Here is a 22,147-nt window from a genome sequence, read left to right on the forward strand (position 1 = left end):
CAGGCTCCAGGGAGGGCAGGAAAAATCCTCAGCAGGACAAGATTCAATCCCAAATCCCAATAAATCCCGAGCAATCCCATGGGGTGCCCGTTATGACACAGATCTGTTGTTATTCTTGGATTATTTTGGAGTTTTCCCTCACAAATTTGGTGATTTCAGGAATTCCCAGCTGTCACAAACAAACATTCTCATTTCCAAGGGTTTGCCCAGCAGATATTTGGGATTCAGGTGGGATTTTCCACATTTCCACCAGATGCAAGGTTCAGAGGATGAGAAAGGATGTGGAAAACTGAAATCAGGGATTTTTGGGAGCTGGAGAGGCTCCCCCAATTCCCTGGGATCCCAATCCAAGGTCCCTCAGCTGCTCCAGGCCCTTCCCCATCCCCGGGTCCATCCTTTGGATACTTTCCAATAATTTCACACATTTTTTACCTCACACGGCAGAGCATGAGAAAGGAACATTGAAAATCACCAATTAAACTGAAATTAGGGATTATGGGGAACTGGGAAGGCCCTGAAATCCCAATCCAAGGTCCTTCAGCTGCCCCAGGCCCTTCACCATCCCTGGGCCCATCCTTTGGATGTTTCCAACACTTCACTCATTTTTTTACCTTGCAGAGCAGAGTACAAAAAACCAACCCTCAAAACCATCAATTAAAGTGAAATTGGGGATTATTGGGAGATGGAAAGACCCTCGGCCTTTTCCAAGATCTCCTCACCTTCTCCTTTCCCGTACTTGGAGCTGGGCAGCCAGGACACGGCCTCCACGTAGCCCAGCTCCCGGCACGAGACAGAAACACCCAAAACCCATAAATTAAATTGAAATTAAGGATTTTTGGGAGCTGGAAACATTCCCCACAGTGCTCCAAGATCCTCTCACCTTCTCCTTTCCCATACTTGGAGCTGGGCAGCCAGGACACGGCCTCCAAGAGAGAAACACCCCAAAACCATCCATAAGACTGAAATTAGGGATTATTGGGAGATGGAAAGGCCCTTTCCCTGCTCCAAGATCTCCTCACCTTCTCCCTTCCCGTACTTGGAGCTGGGCAGCCAGGACACGGCCTCCAAGCTCAAGAGAGAAACACCCAAAACCATCATTAAATGAAATAGGATTTTTGGAAGCTGGAAGCATTCTCCACAGTGCTCCAAGATCCCTCACCTTCTCCTTTGCCGTACTGGAGCTGGGCAGCCAGGACATGGCCTCCATGTAGCCCAGCTCCCAAAGAGAGAAACACCCCAAAACCATCAATAGACTGAAATTAGGGATTATTGGGAGATGGAAAGGCCCTATCCCTGCATCCAAATCTCCTCAGCTGCTCCTTTGCCGTTACGACTCACCAGTGCCCATCCTTGTGCTTCAACTTTACACATTTACTCCAGTCCAGAGAGAGAAACACACTAAAACCATCATAAATTAAACAAAATAATTATAGTGAAACATTCCCCACAGTGCTCCAAGTCCTCTCACCTTCTCCTTTCCGTACTTGGAGCTGGGCAGCCAGGACACGGCCTCCAAAGAGCTCCCCAAACCAAAAAGTGTAGCGGGTTGATGGAGAATTGGAAAGGTGCCCCTTTCCGCTGAGATCACCTCACCTTCCCTTTGTTTGGAGCTGGGCAGCCAGGACATGGCCTCCACATAGCCCAGCTCCCAGCACGAGAGAGAAACACCCAAAACCCATCCATTAAACCTAAATCAGGGATTTTTGGAAGCTGGAAACATCCCCCACAGTGCTCCAAGATCCTCTCACCTTCTCCTTTTCCATACTCGGAGCTGGGCAGCCAGGACACGGCCTCCACATAGCCCAGCTCCCAGCACGAGACAGAAACACCCAAAACCCATAAATTAAACTGAAATTAAGGATTTTTGGGAGCTGGAAACATTCCCCACAGTGCTCCAAGTTCTCCTCACCTTCTCCTTTTCCATACTCGGAGCTGGGCAGCCAGGACACGGCCTCCAAGAGAGAAACACCCCAAAACCATCAATAAGACTGAAATTAGGGATTATTGGGAGATGGAAAGGCCCTTTCCCTGCTCCAAGATCCCCTCACCTTCTCCTTTCCCATACTTGGAGCTGGGCAGCCAGGACACGGCCTCCACATAGCCCAGCTCCCAGCATGAGAGAGAAACACCCAAAAACCATCAATGAGACTGAAATTAGGGATTATTGGGAGCTGGAAACATTCCTCCCAATGCCCTGGCATCCCAATCCAAGGTCCCTCAGCTGCTCCAGGCCCTTCACCATCCCTGTGTCCATCCTTTGGATGCTTTCCAACACTTTAACACATTTTTTACCTCTCAGAGCAGAGCATGAGAAACCAACAATAAAAACCATCGATGAGACTGATCATTGATGATCAATACCAAAAATTAGGGATTTTTGGGAGCTGGAAGCATTCCCCACAGCGCTCCAAGATCCCCTCACCTTCTCCTTTCCCGTACTTGGAGCTGGGCAGCCAGGACACGGCCTCCAAGAGAGAAACACCCCAAAACCATAAATTAAATTGAAATTAAGGATTTTTGGGAGCTGGAAACATTCCCCACAGCGCTCCAAGACCCCCTCACCTTCTCCTTTCCCATACTTGGAGCTGGGCAGCCAGGACACGGCCTCCACATAGCCCAGCTCCCAAGAGAGAAACACCCAAAAACCATCCATTAAACCGAAATCAGGGATTTTTGGGAGCTGGAAACATTCCCCACAGTGCTCCAAGATCTCCTCACCTTCTCCTTTCCCATACTTGGAGCTGGGCAGCCAGGACACGGCCTCCACGTAGCCCAGCTCCCAGCACAAGAGAGAAACACCCAAAAACCATAAATTAAACTGAAATTAGGGATTTTTGGGAGCTGGAAACATTCCTCCCAATGCCCTGGCATCCCAATCCAAGGTCCCTCAGCTGCTCCAGGCCCTTCACCATCCCTGTGTCCATCCTTTGGATGCTTTCCAACACTTTAACACATTTTTTACCTCTCAGAGCAGAGCATGAGAAACCAACACTAAAAACCATCAATGATCATTGATGATCAATACCAAAAATCAGGGATTACTGGGAGATGGAAACATTCCCCACAGCGCTCCAAGATCTCCTCACCTTCTCCTTTCCCGTACTTGGAGCTGGGCAGCCAGGACACGGCCTCCACGTAGCCCAGCTCCCGGCACACCACGTTGGCGGCGTGGATGGAGAAGTCGTCGTCGCACACGGTGCCCCACTCTCCGCTGTAGAACACCTCCACCCTGCCCTCGTTGTGCTTCCTCTTCTGCCCCGCCAGCCTCAGCTGGATTTTGGGCACGTTCGGGGCTCTCTGGGGCGGCTGGAACACCTGGGCGGGGGGCTCGGGGTAGCCGGGCAGGTACGGCCAGGCCTCGTACTGGGCACAGCTCAGCCCCGCCAGCAGCAGCAGCAGCAGCAGCACGCAGGGGTTGGAGGGAAAAACTCGGGATCTTCCCATTTCCAGTGCTCACAGTCCTCAGAGGCAGAGCCAGGCGGTGCAGGCAGGGCTGTGCTGGAGGAAAATCAGATTTTAATTAAAGTTTGTAATGATACAAAATTGATATGATATATGTAATTATATTATTTATATTAATTCATCATTATTTATTTATTTATATATATATGTTATTACTTATTTTATTGCTTATTATTCCTTATTTTATTTTTATTTCTTCATTATTATGAAAATCAGGTTTTAATTAAAGTTTGTAATGATACAAAATTGATATGGTTTATATAATTATATTATTCATATGATTTCATCATTATTTATTTCTATGTATTTTTATTTATTTTATTGCTTATTATTTATAATTTTTATTTATCAATTATTATATTTTATTATTATATTATCTTACTATATATTATATATTATATATTATATATTATATATTATATATTATATATTATATATTATACAGTATACAGTATACAGTATGTATGCTATAGTATATAGTATATATAGTATATCCTATAGTATATAGTATATATAGTATATCCTATAGTATATACTATATACTATATATTATTGTTTATAATATACAAATATATAATAATATATATTATGATATATTATTCTATTAGATTATATTATTACTTTATTATATTATTATTTAAATTGTTTCTATTATTTCTATTTTTAATAATTATTTCTATTATTAATTATTATTTCCATTATTATCTTGGCAATTGGGATTACCTCCAATCCCACCTGTAAAAAAAAACCAAAGTCAGCTCAATTATTTATTGTGGGGTGGGACAAACAAACTGAAACCTCTCCCATTTATAAGTTTAGATCAACTTGCCACATCATTTCACCCCAAAAATCCATTTTCCCCAGGTAAAATTCTCTGTGTTGGGTGGTGTAGCAAATGATTTTCCTGTTTTCCTCCAGAAATCCAGCAGGAAAACTTCACCCAAATCCTGCCAGGACAGAACTGAACCCTTTTTTCTCCCCATGGAGAACCCAGACCCATCAGGAGCAGTGGAAAAGCAGGAGGGTGAGGAAATCTCGAGGCCAGCAGTGAGGGATTTATCCCAAACTCTGGGTTCCCAACAGGATAAAAGATTTATTTCTGTTCCTGCACGCCTGGTTCCATCTGCAGAAACTCAAAACATCACCAGACACTTGGCAGGAGCCTTGGATGACCTTGGAATAGTGGAAAACATCTCCAGGTTTTGGTTGTAAGTCTGGATGTGGATTTGTTGGCATCCAAGTGCTCCACGAGCGCAATTTAAGGTAGGAGGAGACAAATTCTCGTGACTCATGAGAGGAATTCCATCCAGGAGTGGAATCCTGTGAAATCCTGGCCTTTTCCTGCTCCCCACTGGCGCCCAGGCACGTGGAGGGTCAGGCCGGACACGTGGGGATGAGGATTCCATCATTCCCAAGTGAAGCAATGCCAGAGCTCAGCGGGAAAAACCTCCCCAGACCTTGGGAGCTCCGCTGGCTCCTGGCAGCCACCGGAGGGGAAGGAGAAAGGGGAAGGATTTGGCTCCAAAGGAGATGTCTAGGAACTAAAATTCTCCGAAATTTCAGCTAAATCTGGTCTGTCCCTAAAAACAAAAATATTCCCAGAAAAATCCCATCCTCAAATAAAGCTACAAAATCCATGAACAGCCTTTAAAGCTGAGGAGGACATGGATGAGAATTCCAGGACATTTCCAGGGCCGTGCCTCAGTTTCCCTGTGGGTTAAGCAGGGATGGAGATTCCTGCTGGAATGAAAAGGATTTTGCCAAGGAAGGGAGAAATGAAACAGCAGCTCGGAGATTAGAGCCCAGGATTGGAGGGAAACAGGAAAAGCCAGAGGAGGTTTTCCAACAGATCTCATAAATCAGGATGGGGCGGGAAAATGAGGGGGGAAAAAAATCTTGGAAAACAAACATTGGGTTTCCAGGAGCCAATTTTATTGTAGGTCAGGAGGTGAGGCTGAGAGAGAGGAATAAAATCAGGTCCTGCCCCAGCCTGGGCAGGGCTGGAGGGGATGGGAGGAGGGAAATGCAGCTGCTGCTCCCTCTGGCAGCGAGGAGAGGGGATTGTCCAACGGGAATGGAGCTGGCAGGGCAGGATCAGAGAGATCCTGGATCCAGGAGCTCCAGAGTGATCCAGAATCCTGGATCCAGGAGATCCAGAGGGATCCAGGAACTCCAGAGTGATCCAGAATTCCAGATCCAGGAGCTCCAGAGGGATCCAGGAGTTCCAGAGTGATCCAGAATCCTGGATCCAGAAGCTCCAGAGGGATCCAGGATCCCAGATCTAGGAGCTCCAGCAGGATCCATGAGATCCAGAGGGATCCAGGATCCCAAATCTAGGAGATCCAGAGTGATCCAGAACCCTGGATCCAGGAGATCCAGAGGGATCCAGAACCCTGGATCCAGGAGATGCATAGGGATCCAGGATCTCAGATCCAGAAATTCCAGAGGGATCCAGAATCCCAAATCTAAGAGATCCAGAGTGATCCAGAATCCTGGATCCAGGAGTTCCAGAGTGATCCAGAATCCTGGATCCAGGATCTCCAGAGGGATCCAGGATCTCCAGAGGGATTCACTATTCTGGATCCAGGAGATCCAGAGGGATCCAGGATCTGAGATCCAGGAGATCCAGGAGCCCCAGCGATCCAGAATCCCCGATCCAGGAGCTCCAGTAGCTGGACTGGTCCCAGCCATCAGCCCTGATCCCAAGCCCAGCAGCACCAGGCTCTGAACAAGCTCTGGAGATGTTTGAGTGGGTACGGGGTGGGTTCAGCCCAGGGGACAAACAGGGCAGGGAGATGTTCATGGATGGAGAGAAAATTCCAGGGATCCTCATGGATGTCAGCAGGGAAGGACGGGTGGGAATTGTCAGTCCAAACTCCAGAGGGGAGCAGTTTCACCTCAGCAGAGCCTCGAGCGCTGCAGGAAAAGCTGGGCAGCTTCAGGTTTCATTTTTAAACATCTGGTTTGATCTGCTCCATCCCCAAACATCTGCATTGATCTGCTCCACCCCTAAACATCTGTCTTGGTTTGTTCCATCCCTAAACATCTGTCTTGATTTGTTCCATCCCTAAACATCTGTCTTGGTTTGTTCCATCCCTCAACAACATCTGTGCTGATCTGTGCCATCCCCAAACATCTGCATTGATTTGCTCCATCCCTAAACATCTGTCTGGATCTGCTCAATCCTTAGATATCTGTATTTATCTCTTCCATCTCCAAACATCTGTCTCGATTTGTTCCATCCCTCAACAACTGTCTTGATCTGCTCCACCCCTAAACAACATTGGTATTGATCTGTGCCATCCCCAAACATCTGTCTGGATCTGCTCCATCCCAAAACATCTGGTTTGATCTGCTCCACCCCTAAACAACATCTGTAATGATCTGCTCCATCCATAAACAGCTGTATTGATCAGCCTCAGTGGCTGCTGTTCCTTGCTTTTCAAAGCATTTTTAAAGCATTTTTAAACCCTCATCAAACCCTCCTCGGAAACAAAATTGGGCTGCAGAAGCTCTCCTGAAAAATTCAGCTGAGGAGGCTGATTTAGCCCCAAACTCCCAGATTGGGGGAGTTAAGGGTTAAACTCCCAGGGTACAGAAAGGGTCATTATTTGGGTTTAGGAAGGGTCATTATTGGGGTTTCTAAAGAGTCATTATTGGGTTTAGAAAGGGTCATTATTGGGTTTAGAAAGGGTCATTATTGGGTTTCTAAAGGGTCATTATTGGGTTTAGAAAGGGTCATTATTGGGTTTCTAAAGGGTCATTAAAGCTTTCCCAGGGCTGTCCCACGCACTGAGAACGCTGGGCTCTGTTTATAAATATTTATATTTCTATTTCTGGGAGCATCTGGATGGTCCTGCAGCCACGCGAGGGAAATTTGGGAAGGAAGAAGAAGATAAAGAGTGGAGCAACCTCCCAGTCAAACCCTGCAGCTGTCAGAGATAAGGCAGCACTTCAGCATCTTGACCAGAACATGAACGAATTCCCCTCTAGGAATTTGCTCAGCCAAGCTGTGACAGGACTCTGGAAAGAGTCACAAGTTTTCATTATTATCTTTTTAGCCTTCTGTAAGTATCCTATTCTTCAGTATAGTATAGCATTCTTTAGTATAATATAGTATATAAAATAATAAATTACCCTTCTGAGAACATGGGGTCAGATTCAGCATTCCTGCCTGCCACGGAGCACCCCAAAAATACAATAATGGTGGGCTTGGACAGACAAACCCATCAATGAGGGGGAGGTGATAGCACTCCTGAAATTATCATGGATAAATTGGGTTTGCTGTCATTATTTCAGTTATTTCTGAGCCTCCAGAAAGCTCAATGTCAACTGAATCCTAATATTTGAGAGAAGAATGTTGACTAAACCCGAATATTTGAGGAGAATGTCAGCTAAACCCGAATATTTGAGAGGAGAATGTCAACCAAACCCGAATATTTGAGAGGAGAATGTCAACCAAATCTGAATATGTGAGAGGAGAATGTCAACCAAACCCGAATATTTGAGAGGAGAATGTCAACCAAATCTGAATATGTGAGAGGAGAATGTCAACTAAACCCGAATATTTGAGAGGAGAATGTCAACCAAACCCAAATATTTGAGAGGAGAATGTCAACCAAATCTGAATATTTGAGAGGAGAATGTCAACTAAACCCGAATATTTGAGAAGAGAATGTCAACTAAACCTGAATATTTGTGAGGAGAATGTCAACTGAACACGAATATTTGAGAGGAGAATGTTGACTAAACCCGAATATTTGAGAGGAGAATGTCAACCAAATCTGAATATTTGAGAGGAGAATGTCAACCAAACCCGAATATTTGAGAGTAGAATGTCAACCAAATCTGAATATTTGAGAGGAGAATGTCAACCAAACCCAAATATTTGAGAGGAGAATGTCAACCAAACCCAAATATTTGAGAGGAGAATGTCGACTAAACCCGAATATTTGAAAGGAGAATGTCGACTAAACCCGAATATTTGAGAGCAGAATGTCAACCAAATCTGAATATTTGAGAGGAGAATGTCAACTAAACCCGAATATTTGAGAGGAGAATGTCAACCGAACCCAAATATTTGAGAGGAGAATGTCGACTAAACCCGAATATTTGAGAGGAGAATGTCAACCAAACCCAAATATTTGAGAGGAGAATGTCAACCAAACCCAAATATTTGAGAGGAGAATGTCAACCAAACCCGAATATTTGAGAGGAGAATGTCAACCAAACCCAAATATTTGAGAGGAGAATGTCAACCAAACCCGAATATTTGAGAGGAGAATGTCAACCAAACCCGAATATTTGAGAGCAGAATGTCAACCAAATCTGAATATTTGAGAGGAGAATGTCAACCAAATCTGAATATGGGAGAGGAGAATGTCAACTAAACCCGAATATTTGAGAGGAGAATGTCAACCAAATCTGAATATTTGAGAGGAGAATGTCAACTAAACCCGAATATTTGAGAGGAGAATGTTGACTAAATGTCAACTAAACTCGAATATTTGCGAGGAGAATGTCAACCAAATCTGAATATTTGCGAGAAGAATGCCAACCAGACCCGAATATTTGAGAGCAGAATGTCAACCAAACCCGAATATTTGAGAGGAGAATGTCAACCAAACCCGAATATTTGAGAGGAGAATGTCAACCAAACCCGAATATTTGCGAGGAGAATGTCAATGAAACCCGAATATTTGCGAGGAGAATGTCAGCTAAATCTGAATATTTGAGAAGAGAATGTCAACCAAACCCGAATATTTGCGAGAAGAATGCCAACCAGACCCGAATATTTGCGAGCAGAAAAGGCTCAGCCAAGAGCCCGGAGCCTGCCCCGCGCCAAGGCAAACAGGAACCCGTGTCAGCCCCGCTTTCGGGGATCCCTCGGGATCAGGGAACAGCCCCAAGCTCTGAACTCCCCTTCCCTGCCCAAACCCGAGCTCTGCAGCCGTTTCAGGGAGGACCGGAGCCAAAAGACACAACAATTTGGGGCAGGAGGGCTGGGATGGCCCGGCGCCTGCGGAGGTGTTAATGAGCCGAGCCCTGCCAGGTGCCGGAGCCTCTCCAAGAATCCCGGCCCTGAGAGACCTCGGGAGCAGCTGCGAGGGAGGGCGAGGTCACGGCACAGCTCCAGGGTGCTTTAATTGGGACCGAGATTAGCCTGGGAGACGCTAATTGGGATTAGAGCAGATCCAGCAGGGGGAATTTTCACTCCTGGCAAAGCCTGGCTGAGCCCGAAATGGGTTTGCTGCTGTTCCTCAGGGATTTGGGATCATCAGGATCCTGACCCGCAGGGATCATCCAAATCCTGCGCAGGGAAAGGAGGAAACTCTCACAGGGCTGGAGAAATCCTGGAGAGAGAGGATAAAGCACCACAGAGGGAATTCTGGCTGGGAGAAAAGGAATTCTAACGAGATTGTAGGAGCACATTTCCCACCCATCCCTAGGAAAAATGGCTCAGGGCACTCAGGTGGAGCAGCACCGTGTCCTTTCTTTGCTGTGGCATCAGGAGGGGCTCCTCGGGGGGAAGGCACTGGAAAACCACTCAGAAATCCCATTCCATGTGCAAAAATCCTGGGGGAATTCTGCACTAGACTGGGCTCCCTCCAATCCCAAAGGCCAGGAGACAAAACTTCCACAGGGTCTGCATTCCCCAAAATAAACCCTCGGCCCCTGTTCAGTGAGGGGCTCAGGAAAATTTCCTCAGATTAAGCCAGGAAGAGCAGAATCCAGAGGGATTCCGCAGCCACAGTTTGGGATTCCCACAAAAAATGACAGCCCAGGTCCAAGGGGAAACTTGAGGAACTCAGCAGAGCCAGGGAAAGCTCCCAGGGCTCAGCACTGAAATGAGCTCTCAACTTTGTCTATCCTGAGGGGGCAGGAGGGAAAATTGGGAATTCTGGCATTTCCAGCATCCCTGGAAATATCCAAGGCCAGGCTGGAGGGGGCTCGGAGCACCCAGGGATGCTGGAAGGAGATGGGATTTAAGGGATTTAAAGTCCCTTCCCATCCAAACCATTCCATGGCTCTGATCCCCAGCATCCAGGTCCTTTGTCACTGGGGTTCGAGGCCAGGACTGGTTTAGGGGATTGAGAACAGAGAAAATTGCCCAGCAGCTCCTGCACTCCACAGAAATCCTGGGTGCTCCGAGTCCCCTCCAGCCTGGCCTTGGATATTTCCAGGGATGCTGGAAATGCCAGAATTCCCAATTTTCCCTCCTGCCCCCTCAGGATAGACAAAAGCTGAGAGCTCATTTCAGTGCTGAGCCCTGGGAGCTTTCCCTGGCTCTGCTGAGTTCCTCAAGTTTCCCCTTGGACCTGAGCTGCCGTTTTTGTGGGAATCCCAAACTGTGGCTGTGGAATCCCTCTGGATTCTGCTCTTCCTGAAATCTCCCTGCTCAGCTCCAAGGCATTTCAGGGCTCTGGTACCCAGAACTCTCCCTGCCCTCCATGCTCAGGGATGGCTCAGCCACAGCCTCACCCAAAACAACATTTACAGCCCCAGCAGCACCCACACATTACGGGGGCACCAGAAACCACAGGAACACAACTGAACATGGAAAATATTCCAGCAAAACCACAACTCTGCTGCTGGCAGCCGCACTTGGACACCTTCTCCCTTCCAGTCTGGGGCAGCTGCACGTGCTGAGCTGCCCGAGGAGAAATCCAGGCTGAAGTTTGCAGGAGGTTTGGTCTGGGCTGGATTTTCCCTTCCTGTCGGGCTCAGCGCTCCCCTCACGGCCTCTAACGACCTCCAGATTTATCCCTGACGTCAGGGCAATATTTTGGTCTCTCCATTCAAAGGAATCCAAGTCAGAGCATTAAAAACCCATCGAGCAGAGCCAGTGGAGAAGGCAGGAAATGCTCCAGCTCTCCTGGTTCTCTGTGCCATATTCCAGGCTGGGAGCTGAGCTCCATCCCCACAGGAATGTGTAATTTAAGGCTGCCAGGCATGAACCTGGTGGCTGCTGACTCAGCCCTTTCCAGGGCTCCAGTTCTGGGTCCTGAAGGGAACAGAGGCACAGGGATGGAGAGGAAAAACCATGGAATTTGCCGCGCTGTTCTAAAAATCATCGGCCCCACCTCTACCAAGTGGACACCTTACGCCTATTTAATACAGAAAATGGGGGAGCAACTGACAAACTTAAGAACACACCACAACAGGAATTGTTACAGAATCCTGGGATGGTTTGGGTTGGAAGGGATTTGAATGCCCATGCCATGGGCAGGGTCAGCTCCCGCTGTCCCAGGGTGTCCATCCCTGGGCACTGCCAGGGATCCAGGGGCAGCCACAGCTGCTCTGGGAATTCCTTCCCAACATCCCATCCATCCCTGCCCTCCGGCAGTTTAAAACCACTGCCCCTTGTCCTGGCATGGAGCCCATTTCAAATCCTTCTCCCTCCTTTTCACAGACCTCCCAAAGCTCCTAATGCTGAGCTTTTCCTTCTCCATCACTTTCCCAGGTGTAACAGAGCCCGCTCATCTCCCGAGCCAAATCCAGCCCAAAATTCCCCTTTTGGATCCCACCCAGTCCCCCCAGTCAGACAGAGCCCAGATCCAGACACTGCCCTGCTCCCTCCTCATCCAGCAACAAAGGGAAAGTCTGGAATGGGATGGGAGCCCTTTGTGCCCGGGGAGGCAGCAACGCTCGGCATCCCCCGGAGCCAACGCTCCGCATCCCCCGGAGCCAACGCTCCGCATCCCCCCGAGCCAACGCTCCGCATCCCCCCGAGCCAACGCTCCGCATCCCCCGGAGCCAACGCTCCGCATCCCCCCGAGCCAACGCTCCGCATCCCCCCGAGCCAACGCTCCGCATCCCCCGGAGCCAACGCTCCGCATCCCCCCGAGCCAACGCTCCGCATCCCCCCGAGCCAACGCTCCGCATCCCCCGGAGCCAACGCTCCGCATCCCCCCGAGCCAACGCTCCGCATCCCTCCGAGCCAACGCTCCGCATCCCCCGGAGCCGGGACAATTGTCCCGATTGTCCCCGGGGCTCTGAACCGTTGGTGCTCAGCCTCTTGGAACCGGGAATCCCGGGAATCCCTGCATCCTCAATTCCCCGTTCCATTGCCCCAAGTGCATTCCGCGGGGTGGAAACAGGAATCCCGGGAATCCCTTGAATCCCTGCATTCCCAATTTCACTCTCCATCGCCCCAGGTGTGTTTTGGGGGCGAAACAGGAATCCTGGGAATCCCTGCATCCCCAGTTTCACTCTCCATCACCCCAGGTGCATTCCTCGGGGTGGGAAAAGGATTTCTCTGGGAACAGCATTTCCCTTGGAACAGGAATCCCAGGAATCCCTGCATTCCCAATTTCATCTCCATCACCCCAGGTGCATTCCTCGGGGTGGGAACAGGATTTCCCTTGGAACAGGAATCCCAGGAATCCCTGCATCCCCAATTCCAGCTCCATCGCCCCAGGTGCATTCCTCAGGGTGGGAACAGGAATCCTGGAAATCCCAGAATTCCTAATTTCACTCTCCATCACCCCAGGTGCATTCCTTGCCCCAGGTGCATTCCTGAGGCTGGGAACAGGATTTCTCTGAGAACAGGATTTCCCTTGGAACAGGAATCCTGGGAATCCCTGCATTCCCAGTTCCAGCTCCATCACCCCAGGTGCATTCCTTGGGATAGGAACAGGATTTCCCTTGGAACAGGAATCCCGGGAATCCCTGCATCCCCAATTCCAGCTCCATCACCCCAGGTGCATTCCTGGGGCTGGAAACAGGATTTCTCTGGGAACAGGAATCCCAGGGATTCCCAATTCCAGCTCCATCACCCCAGGTGCATTCCTCAGGGTGGGAACAGGAATCCTGGAAATCCCAGAATTCCTAATTTCACTCTCCATCACCCCAGGTGCATTCCTTGCCCCAGGTGCATTCCTCTAGCTGGGAACAGGATTTCCCTTGGAACAGGAATCCCGGGAATCCCTGCATTCCCAATTCCAGCTCCTTCACCCCAGGTGCATTCCTGGGGCTGGAAACAGGATTTCTCTGGGAACAGAATTTCTCTTGGAACAGGATTACTCTGGGAACAGGAGTTTCGGGAATCCTGGGAATTCCTGCATTCCCAGTTTCACTCTCCATTGCCCCAGGTGCATTCAGGTGCATTCGTCGGGATGGGAATAGGATTTTTCTGGGAACAGGAATATCGACAATCCCTGCATTCCCAGTTCCAGCTCTATCACCCCATGTGCATTCCTCGGGGTGGAAATAGGAATCCTGGGAATCCCTGAATTCCCAGTTTCACTCTCCATTGCTCCAGGTGCATTCCTCGGGGGTGGGAAAAGGATTTCCCTTGGAACAGGAATCCTGGGAATCCCTGCATTCCCAGTTCCAGCTCCATCTCCCCAGGTGCATTCCTCAGGGGTGGGAACAGGATTTCCCTTGGAACAGGAACCCTGGGAATTCCTGCATTCCCAATTTCACTCTCCATCACCCCAGGTGCATTCCTCAGGGTGGGAACAGGATTTCTCTGGGAACAGGATTTCCCTTGGAACAGGAATCCCGGGAATCCTGGGAATCCCTGCAATTCCAGTTCCATCACCCCAGGTGCGTTCCTGGGCTGGGAACAGGATTTCTCTGGGAACAGGAATCCCAGGGATTCCCAATTCCAGCTCCTTCACCCCAGGTGCATTCCTCGGGGTGGGAACAGGATTTCTCTGGGAACAGAATTTCTCTTGGAAGAGGATTTCTCTGGGAACAGGAATTTCAGGAATCCTGGGAATATCTGCATCCCCAGTTTCACTCTCCATCACCCCAGGTGCATTCCTCGGGGTGGCAAAAAGATTTCTCTGGGAACAGCATTTCCCTTGGAACAGGAATCCCAGGAATCCCTGCGTTCCCAATTCCAGCTCCATCGCCCCAGGTGCATTGCTCAGGGTGGGAACAGGAATCCTGGAAATCCCAGAATTCCTAATTTCACTCTCCATCACCCCAGGTGCATTCCTGGGGCTGGAAACAGGATTTCTCTGGGAACAGGAATCCCAGGGATTCCCAATTCCAGCTCCATCACCCCAGGTGCATTCCTCAGGGTGGGAACAGGTTTTCCCAGTGCCACAGGAGGAATCCTCCAGCCTTTTCTCCACTGGGAGCCTCTCCAGAATCGTTAAAGGGAATAAAATCCCACCATTCCCTGGATGAGATGCTGGATACCTTCTCCCGCTGCTCCAGGAGTGCAGGGGCTCTCCAAGGGTTCAATCCCCATGGATCAAATCCCACTCCTAAAATCCTGAGCCACAAAGGTCCCTGGAGGGATCAGAGGCACCAGGCACTGGCAGAAAATCCCAAATTCCTGAGCCAGGGGAAAAATCAGAGCAGAGAATTCCCAGTTGGAAAAGGAGCTCTGGAATAGCCCAGGGAGCCATGGAATGGTTCAGGTTGGAAAATGGGGTTTCAGAGCATCCAGTCCAGGCCAACGCCTTGTTCAGCCCCAAACCCCGTCCAGGTGTGCCAGGAATTCCCAGGGATGGTGACCCCACCTTGGCTGCCCATTCCAGGGCATCTGGGAATGTTTGCCAGCCAAGGAGGGGAAACTGCAGCAGGCAGAGAGCAAAGAGGGGCGGAAAAATCCCTGTGAAAATGCCCTGATCGAGGGAATCCCTTGTCATCACTGATTGATTAAATCTGAAAATCCTGGAATGGTTTGGGTTGGGAAAGACCTGAAATCCCATCCAGTGCCACCCCTGCCATGCAGGGACACCTCCCAGTGTGCCAGGGCCTCCAGCCTGGCCTTGGGCACTGCCAGGGATCCAGGGGCAGCCACAGCTCCCTGGGAATTCCATTGAGCCAGGAATTCCCAATATCCCACCCATCCCTGCCCTCTGGAAGCCATTCCCTGTCCCTCCAGGCCCTCCTCCCAGCACATTCCCAGTGTCCAGGGCTGTTCCTGCAGCACCCACAGAGGGATGGGGAAATCAAATCAAAGAATCCTGGAATGGTTTGGGCTGGAAGGGACCTTAAAGCCCATCCAGTGCCACCTGTGCCATCCCAGGTTGCTCCAGCCTGGCCTTGGGCACTGCCATGGATGGCCACAGTTTCTCTGGGAATTCCATTGAGCCAGGAATTCCCAATATCCCACCCATCCCTGCCCTCTGGAAGCCATTCCCTGTCCCTGCAGGCCCTCCTGCCCAGCACATTCCCAGTGTCCAGGGCTGTGCCTGCAGCACCCACAGAGGGATGGGGAAATCAAATCAAAGAATCCTCGAATGGTTTGGGCTGGAAGGGACCTTAAACCCCATCCCATCCCATCCCATCCCATCCCATCCCATCCCTGCCATGGTAGAGAACCTCCCACCATCCCAGGGTGCTCCAGCCTGGCCTTGGGCACTGCCAGGGATCCAGGGGCAGCCCCAGCTCCCTGGGAATTCCATCCCAGCCCCTCCCAGGGAGGAATTTCTTCCCAAATTTTCCCCCTTTCAGTTGGAGCCCAGCACTGCAGTTCGTGCATTAGGAATTCCTGGTTCCCATTCCCAGGCCCTTGGAGCACCCTGGGAGGGTCAAATCCACATCTCCATTCCTGCTCCTTCCCCCACAGCAGGCAGGAAATCAGGGAGCTGCAGGTGAAACAGCTGGATCCAGCTGTGCCACGGACAGAAGATGCTCCACACATCCCTCTGCTCCCAGGAGAGCTTTTTGAGCCTCCTGGGATGCACTGAGGGGCTAAAACTGAACTCAAATGGGAATTAAAGGAGATCTGGGAAGAGGCCACGGCCTGGATTTGGGAGCTGCCCCTCCAGGAAAGGTCTGGCAGTGGATTTGGGTGTTATTCCCTAGAAAAATTCCCCTGTCCTTGCAAATTTTAGAGCATTTATCTTTATAAACATCAATATATCCTCATAAAGATATCCTTATAAATATCCTCATAAAGATATCCTTATAAATATCCTCATAAATATATCCTTATAAATATCCTCATAAAGATATCCTTATAAATATCCTCATAAATATATCCTTATAAATACATCTTTATATAAATAAATGTAGAAATAAATATCTTTTTATAGCAATAAATTTATCCTGATAGGTAAATTTCTCCTCACAGAGATGAGGAAAAGTTTTCCTGCTGCATTCCCAGATTTCTAAACCAGGATCTTTGTAATGTTCTAAGCTCTCCTGCTCTTTTTGTCTTTAATATTTTATCTCCACACAGCAGAAACCGCTTAAATCAAACACCAAAAATTCATTTTAAAGGGAAAATTGACCCCAGAGAAGGATCCTGAGTGAGCTGGAGGAGCAGAGCTCAGCCCAAATTTCCATGGAGAGGATTTCCCGGTGGATCTGGAGTCCCCCAGAGAGGAGGGGATCACTCCTGACCCTCCGGGTGATGCTGTTTTAATTAATCTCCCTAATCCAGCAGGGGACAGCCAGGCTCCAAACCAGGCTGCTGCTATTGCTGGGAAATCCCTCTTGGAATAACAAATTTCCACCCTGGATTAGGAGTGGAACTTTTCCTCCTCCCAGGGTGTTTGTGGGGATGGGAATGGGAAATGTGGGACAGAAAGTGGCAAAAAAGGGCCCTGAGAGTGTCAAAAAAAGGGTTCTGAGTGTCAATAAAGGGCCCTGAAGGTGCCAGAAAAGGGCCCTGAGAGTGTCCAAAAAGGGACTGGGAAGTGTTGAAAAAGGGCTCTGATGGGGCCAAAAAAGAGCCCTAAAAGTGGCAAAAAAGGGCTCTGAAAGTGTTCAAAAAGTGTCAAAAAAGAGCCCTGAAAATGCCAAAAAAGGGCTCAGAAAATGCCAAAAAAGGGCACAGAGAGTGTTCAAAAAGGGCTCAGAAAGCATCAAAAAAAAAGGGCCCTGAGTGTCAATAAAGGACCCTGGAAATGTCCAAAAAGAGCCCTGAGAGCATCAAAAAAGGGCCCTGAGGGTGTCCAAAAAGGGCTTGGAAAATGTCAAAAAAAAGGCCCTGAAAGTGCCAAAAAGAGCCCTGAAGGCATCAAAAAAGGGCCCTAAGAGTGGCAAAAAATGGCTCAGAAAGCATCAAAAAAAGGGCTCTGAAGGTGTCTAAAAAGGGCCCTGGAAGTGTCAGAAAAGGTGTCCAAAAAAGGGCCCTGAAAGTGGCAAAAAAGGGCCTGGAAAGTGACAAGAAAAGCCCTGAAGCCATCAAAAAAAGGCCTGAGGGTGGCAAAAAAGAGCCCTAGAAATGTAAAAAAAGGGCCCTGAGAGTCACAAAAAGGGCTCAGAAAGCCTCAAAAAAAGGGCCCTGAGTGTCAATAAAGGGCCCTGAGAGTGTCCAGAAACCAGGCCCGAAAGCGGCAAAAAAGGGCTCAAAAGTGTCAAAAAAGGACCCTGAGTGAGTCACAAAAAGGGCCCTGAAAGTGGCAAAAAAAGGGCTCAGAAAATGTCCATAAAGGGCCCTGAAAGCGTCAAAAAGAGCCCTGAAGGCATCAAAAAAGGGCCCTAAAGGTGGCAAAAAAGGGCCCAGGGAGGGTCCAAAAAAGGGCCCTGAGAGTCACAACAAAAAGGGCCCTGAAGGAGTCAAAAAAGGGCCCTGAGAGCATCAAAAAAGAGCCCTAGAAATGAAAAAAAAGGGCCCTGAGAGTCACAAAAAGGGCTCAGAAAGCCTCAAAAAAGGGCCCTGAGTGTCAATAAAGGGCCCTGAGAGTGTCCAAAAACCAGGCCCGAAAGCGGCAATAAAGGGCTCAAAAGTGTCAGAAAAGGGTCCTGAGAGCATCACAAAAAGGACCCTGAAAGAGTCACAAAAAGGGCCCTGAAAGTGGCAAAAAGAGCCCTGAAGGCATCAAAAAAAGGCCCTAAAGGTGGCAAAAAAGGGCCCAGAGAGGGTCCAAAAAAGGGCCCTGAGAGTCGCAACAAAAGGGCCCTGAAGGAGTCAAAAAAAGGGCCCTGAGAGCATCAAAAATGGGGCCTGGAAGTGTCAAAAAAGGGCCCTGAGGGGGTCAAAAACGTCTCAGAGAGTGCCTAAAAAGGACTCAGAAAGTGCCAAAAAAGGGCCCAGAGAGAGTCCAAAAAAGAGCCCTCAAAGTGGCAAAAAAGGCCTCAAAAACCATTAAAAAAGGGCCCCAGAAGTGTCAAAAAAGGGCCCTGAGGGTGGCAAAAAAGGGCTCAGAAAGTGGTAAAAAAGGGCCCTTAGAGCATCAAAAAAAGGCCCTGAAAGAGTCAAAAATGGGCCCTGAAGGGGTCAAAATAGGGCCCAGAGAGTGCCCCAAAAGGGCTCTGAGGGTGGCAAAAAAGGGCTCAGAAAGTGGTAAAAAAGGTCCCAGAGAAAGGGCTTGGAAGGTGTCAAAAAAAAGGGCTCAGAGAGTGTCCAAAAAAGGGCCTGGAAAGTGCCAAAAACAGCCCTGAAGGCACCCAAAAAAGGGCCCTGAAGGTGGCAAAAAAGGGCTCTGAGGGTGTCCAAAAAGGCTTTGTCTGTCTGTCTGTCTGTCTGACAGGCACTGACCCCCAGGAGAACTCTGCATTTGACCTGAGGCCAGGGGAAAGCTTCAAAAATGGAATGATAGAACTGAGATTACAGGTGTAGAGTTTGGATAGAGGTGTGTGACATCACAGGGGGAAAACTTAGAATTTAAGGTTTTAGAATATAGTAATACATTCTATTATATATATATTTTTTTGTGTGTATATATATTTATATATATAAATATACACACAAAATTAAAGTATATAGCTACAAAATACAAATATAACTACAAATGTAAATATAGATATAGGTATAAATATAAATCAAGATAGAGGTTTTAGGGCAGAGGCTGGTCCTTCCTCACCTCCTTCATGAGTTTAAGTGGTATTGTGTAAATAGATTTAAAAAGTCCACACTACAGGCCACAAGTTAAAAGTAAAAATAACCTCAATGTCATTTCTTAATCAGATAATTTATCCTTAACAAGCTTTGGAGAGAGAGAGATGGGGCTCAATATTTTAGTTTGTTAAAGTGCTGTAAAACTCAGTTGGTGAGACTGTAATACAAATAAGAACTAAATAAACATCTAAGGAAGTATAATGTAAATAAGAACCAATAAACATCTAAGTAAATATGAATAAGAACAATTAAACATCTAAGGAAACATAATGTAAATAAGAATTAATAAACATCTAAGGAAATATAATGTAAATAAGAACCAATAAACATCCAAGTCCAAACAAGAATTAATGTCTCTTGCAATTAATCCCAATTCTGGCAAAATCTGGGGCTCATCCCAGTGCCCCAAACTGGGAGCTCTGGTTTGAAACCTCACCAGGAATGCTCTGGAAGTGCTCAGGAGGGGAAGGAATAAAAGGGAAAAATGAATAGAAATTATATTAATTAATGAATAGAGATTAAATTAACTAATATAAATTATATTAATTCATTCTTATATTAATTAATATAATTTCCTTAACAGAAAGAAAAGCAGAATGGAACACAGGGACAGTAAAGAGTCAAATTATGGATATAAAACCCCCAGAGCTCAATGCTGGGTCCATTTTGGGGTCTCAGCCTGTGTGAGCACTGAAATTCCAGATTTCCCATTAAATCCCCCCGGGATCCTCGTCCTGGGCTCCATCACCCAACTCTGCCATCCCTGGGGCTTTTCCCCCTCAAATTCTCATTTCTGCCCCCCCAAAGCTCTGCCGGCTGGGGCTGCAGAGGAATCCTGACCCCAGCACCGCCCGATTCAAGGATTCAATTTCATTTAAAATCGCATTTTTGGGGATTTTTCCCAACCTCCTCCTGCCGTGGGGGATTATCGGGATTCCCTTCGGAGCACCCAGCACCACTCCAAGCACTCGGATATCCCAGCAATTCACATTTTATTTAATATATTTTTATTTTAACTGCTCCCCACTCCCCAGCCGAGGAAATTCCACCACCGTGGGTGGCTCAATGCAGAGAAAACTGGGAAGGAGGAGCCCTAAATCCCTGATTTTCGGGCTCTATCCAGGAAAAATTGGAAGCACTGCGCTGTCACCTTTAGGAGCTGATTGTGGGGATGATGAATTATTTTCCTGCTGCACTCCCAGATATCCAAACTTGGATCTTCCTCTCTAATTTCTCAATTATCTGGGTTTAGATCCTTCATCCACAGCTGTTTAATTAACAACAAAGAGCTCACAGGGGAAGGAAATATTAATCAAATTATTGGTGAGCTCAGCCCGGCTCGGGTTGAACATCCCACGTTTCTCCGGGTGGATATCCCAAAGCAATCCCAAAAATCACCAGGATAAAGCAAATTTCCAAGGAGCTGCTGGGAGGCTCAGAGGATCCCCAGCAGTGACAGCAGGAAAAACAAAAAATCCTTAATTAAGGACATATTTAGCACCTTCTGCCAAACATCTGAGTTTTCCCTCTGGAAACAAACCGGGAATTATCCAGAGAGGAGAACCCCAAATCCCCCCCGATTTACCCAACGCTGATGGGTTTTCTGCTGGAAATTCGGGATATTTTACCAAAATCCCAGCTCAGGCATTGCCCGGCTTTCACCTCGCCTTTTATTCCGGTCGGGAATGGCTGGGAGCAAAAAAGGGATGAAATCTCCAGCTCGGCCGGGACTTGTTGAAAAAGTGACACCGAAACTCTTCGGCATCGCAGCCCGGCTAAAGGCGGGGTGAAGAATCCCCCCAAAACTCGGGATTGGGAGAATTAATTTAGGAGAATTAATTTAGGAGAATTAGCTTAGAATTAGGAGATAGATAAATTTTCCCCCCTCCAGTCTCTTACCACGGTGGGAGAGGGAGAAAAACACACTCGGGGAGAAGAAGGGAAATGAAACTTTAAGCCGGGAAGAAAGAAAAGTTTGGAAATGTTGAAATAAATGAAATTTTAGCGGCAGTGAGAGCCCGAGCGCGGCTCGCAGCCCCGGATTTACCTGGGTTGGCGGTGCCGGTGCCGGGGGCGGCTCAGCCCGGGCTCAGCCCGGTTTTCCTGGGCGCTGTGAAATTCGGCTGCAGGCAGGGAATGTGCGGCACAGCCGCCGCTTCCTGCCCAATTTCACTGCATTCGCTCGCAAACCCCTCCCCGAGCCGTGAGCTCAGCGCTCCTCCCGCCTGGGCCCGCCCGGGGGGCGGCGGAGCTGCCCAAAAACAATAAAAAATAAAAATTAAATAAATAAAAAGCGTGAGGAGCGTGGGTTTGTGATCCGGGGGTACCCAGGGGATGAATCCTGGGAGTTATCCCGGCACCGTGGTGAAATTTTAATGTTTAAAAACTCTGAGATGGTTCAGTCCCTGCGAGTCCAGGGGGTTCTGGAGCAGAATCCTGGAATTCCCAGCGCTGGCATCTCCTGGGATTCACCCACACTTAATCCTGCAGCATTCAGCTTTTCCAACTGCTCCACATTCCCTGGAATGAGGGATCTTTGGAATGAGGGATCTCTGGGATTTGGGATCCCTGGGATGTGAGATCCTTGGGATTTGTGATTCTGGGATGTGGGATCTTTGAGCTATGGGATCTCTGGGATTTGGGGTCTTTGGAATGAGGGATCTCTGGGATATGGGATCTCTGAGGTGATTCAATCCCTGCAAGTCCAGGGAGTTTTGGTGCAGAATCCTGGAATTCCCAACGCTGGCATCTCCTGGGATTCACCCACATTTAACCCTTTTCCAGCTGCTCCACATTCCCTGGGATGAGGGATCTTTGGAATGAGGGATCTCTGGGATTTGGGATCCCTGGGATATGAGATCTCTGAGCTATGGGATCCTTGGGATTTGTGATTCTGGGATATGGGATCCTTGGGATTTGGGGTCTCTG

At 48.4% G+C, this 22,147-nt stretch overlaps 1 protein-coding gene across 1 annotated transcript in view; it reads right to left on the reverse strand.

The window, feature by feature from the left end:
- The window catches only part of LOXL2 (lysyl oxidase like 2), a 92,037-nt gene extending 70,675 nt beyond the window's left edge, over positions 1 to 21,362 (reverse strand). The window contains exons 1-2 of the mRNA XM_064731154.1: positions 21,267 to 21,362; positions 3,087 to 3,498 (exon numbers count right to left, since the gene is read on the reverse strand). Of these exons, the coding sequence (XP_064587224.1) occupies positions 3,087 to 3,444 (358 nt within the window). The 5' untranslated portion in view covers positions 3,445 to 3,498; positions 21,267 to 21,362. The remainder of the gene's footprint in view (positions 1 to 3,086; positions 3,499 to 21,266) is intronic.
- Between the last annotated feature and the right edge of the window lie 785 nt (positions 21,363 to 22,147).

This window comes from Zonotrichia leucophrys, chromosome 22 (assembly GCF_028769735.1).
Source record: "Zonotrichia leucophrys gambelii isolate GWCS_2022_RI chromosome 22, RI_Zleu_2.0, whole genome shotgun sequence".
NCBI classification, from domain to species: domain Eukaryota; kingdom Metazoa; phylum Chordata; class Aves; order Passeriformes; family Passerellidae; genus Zonotrichia; species Zonotrichia leucophrys.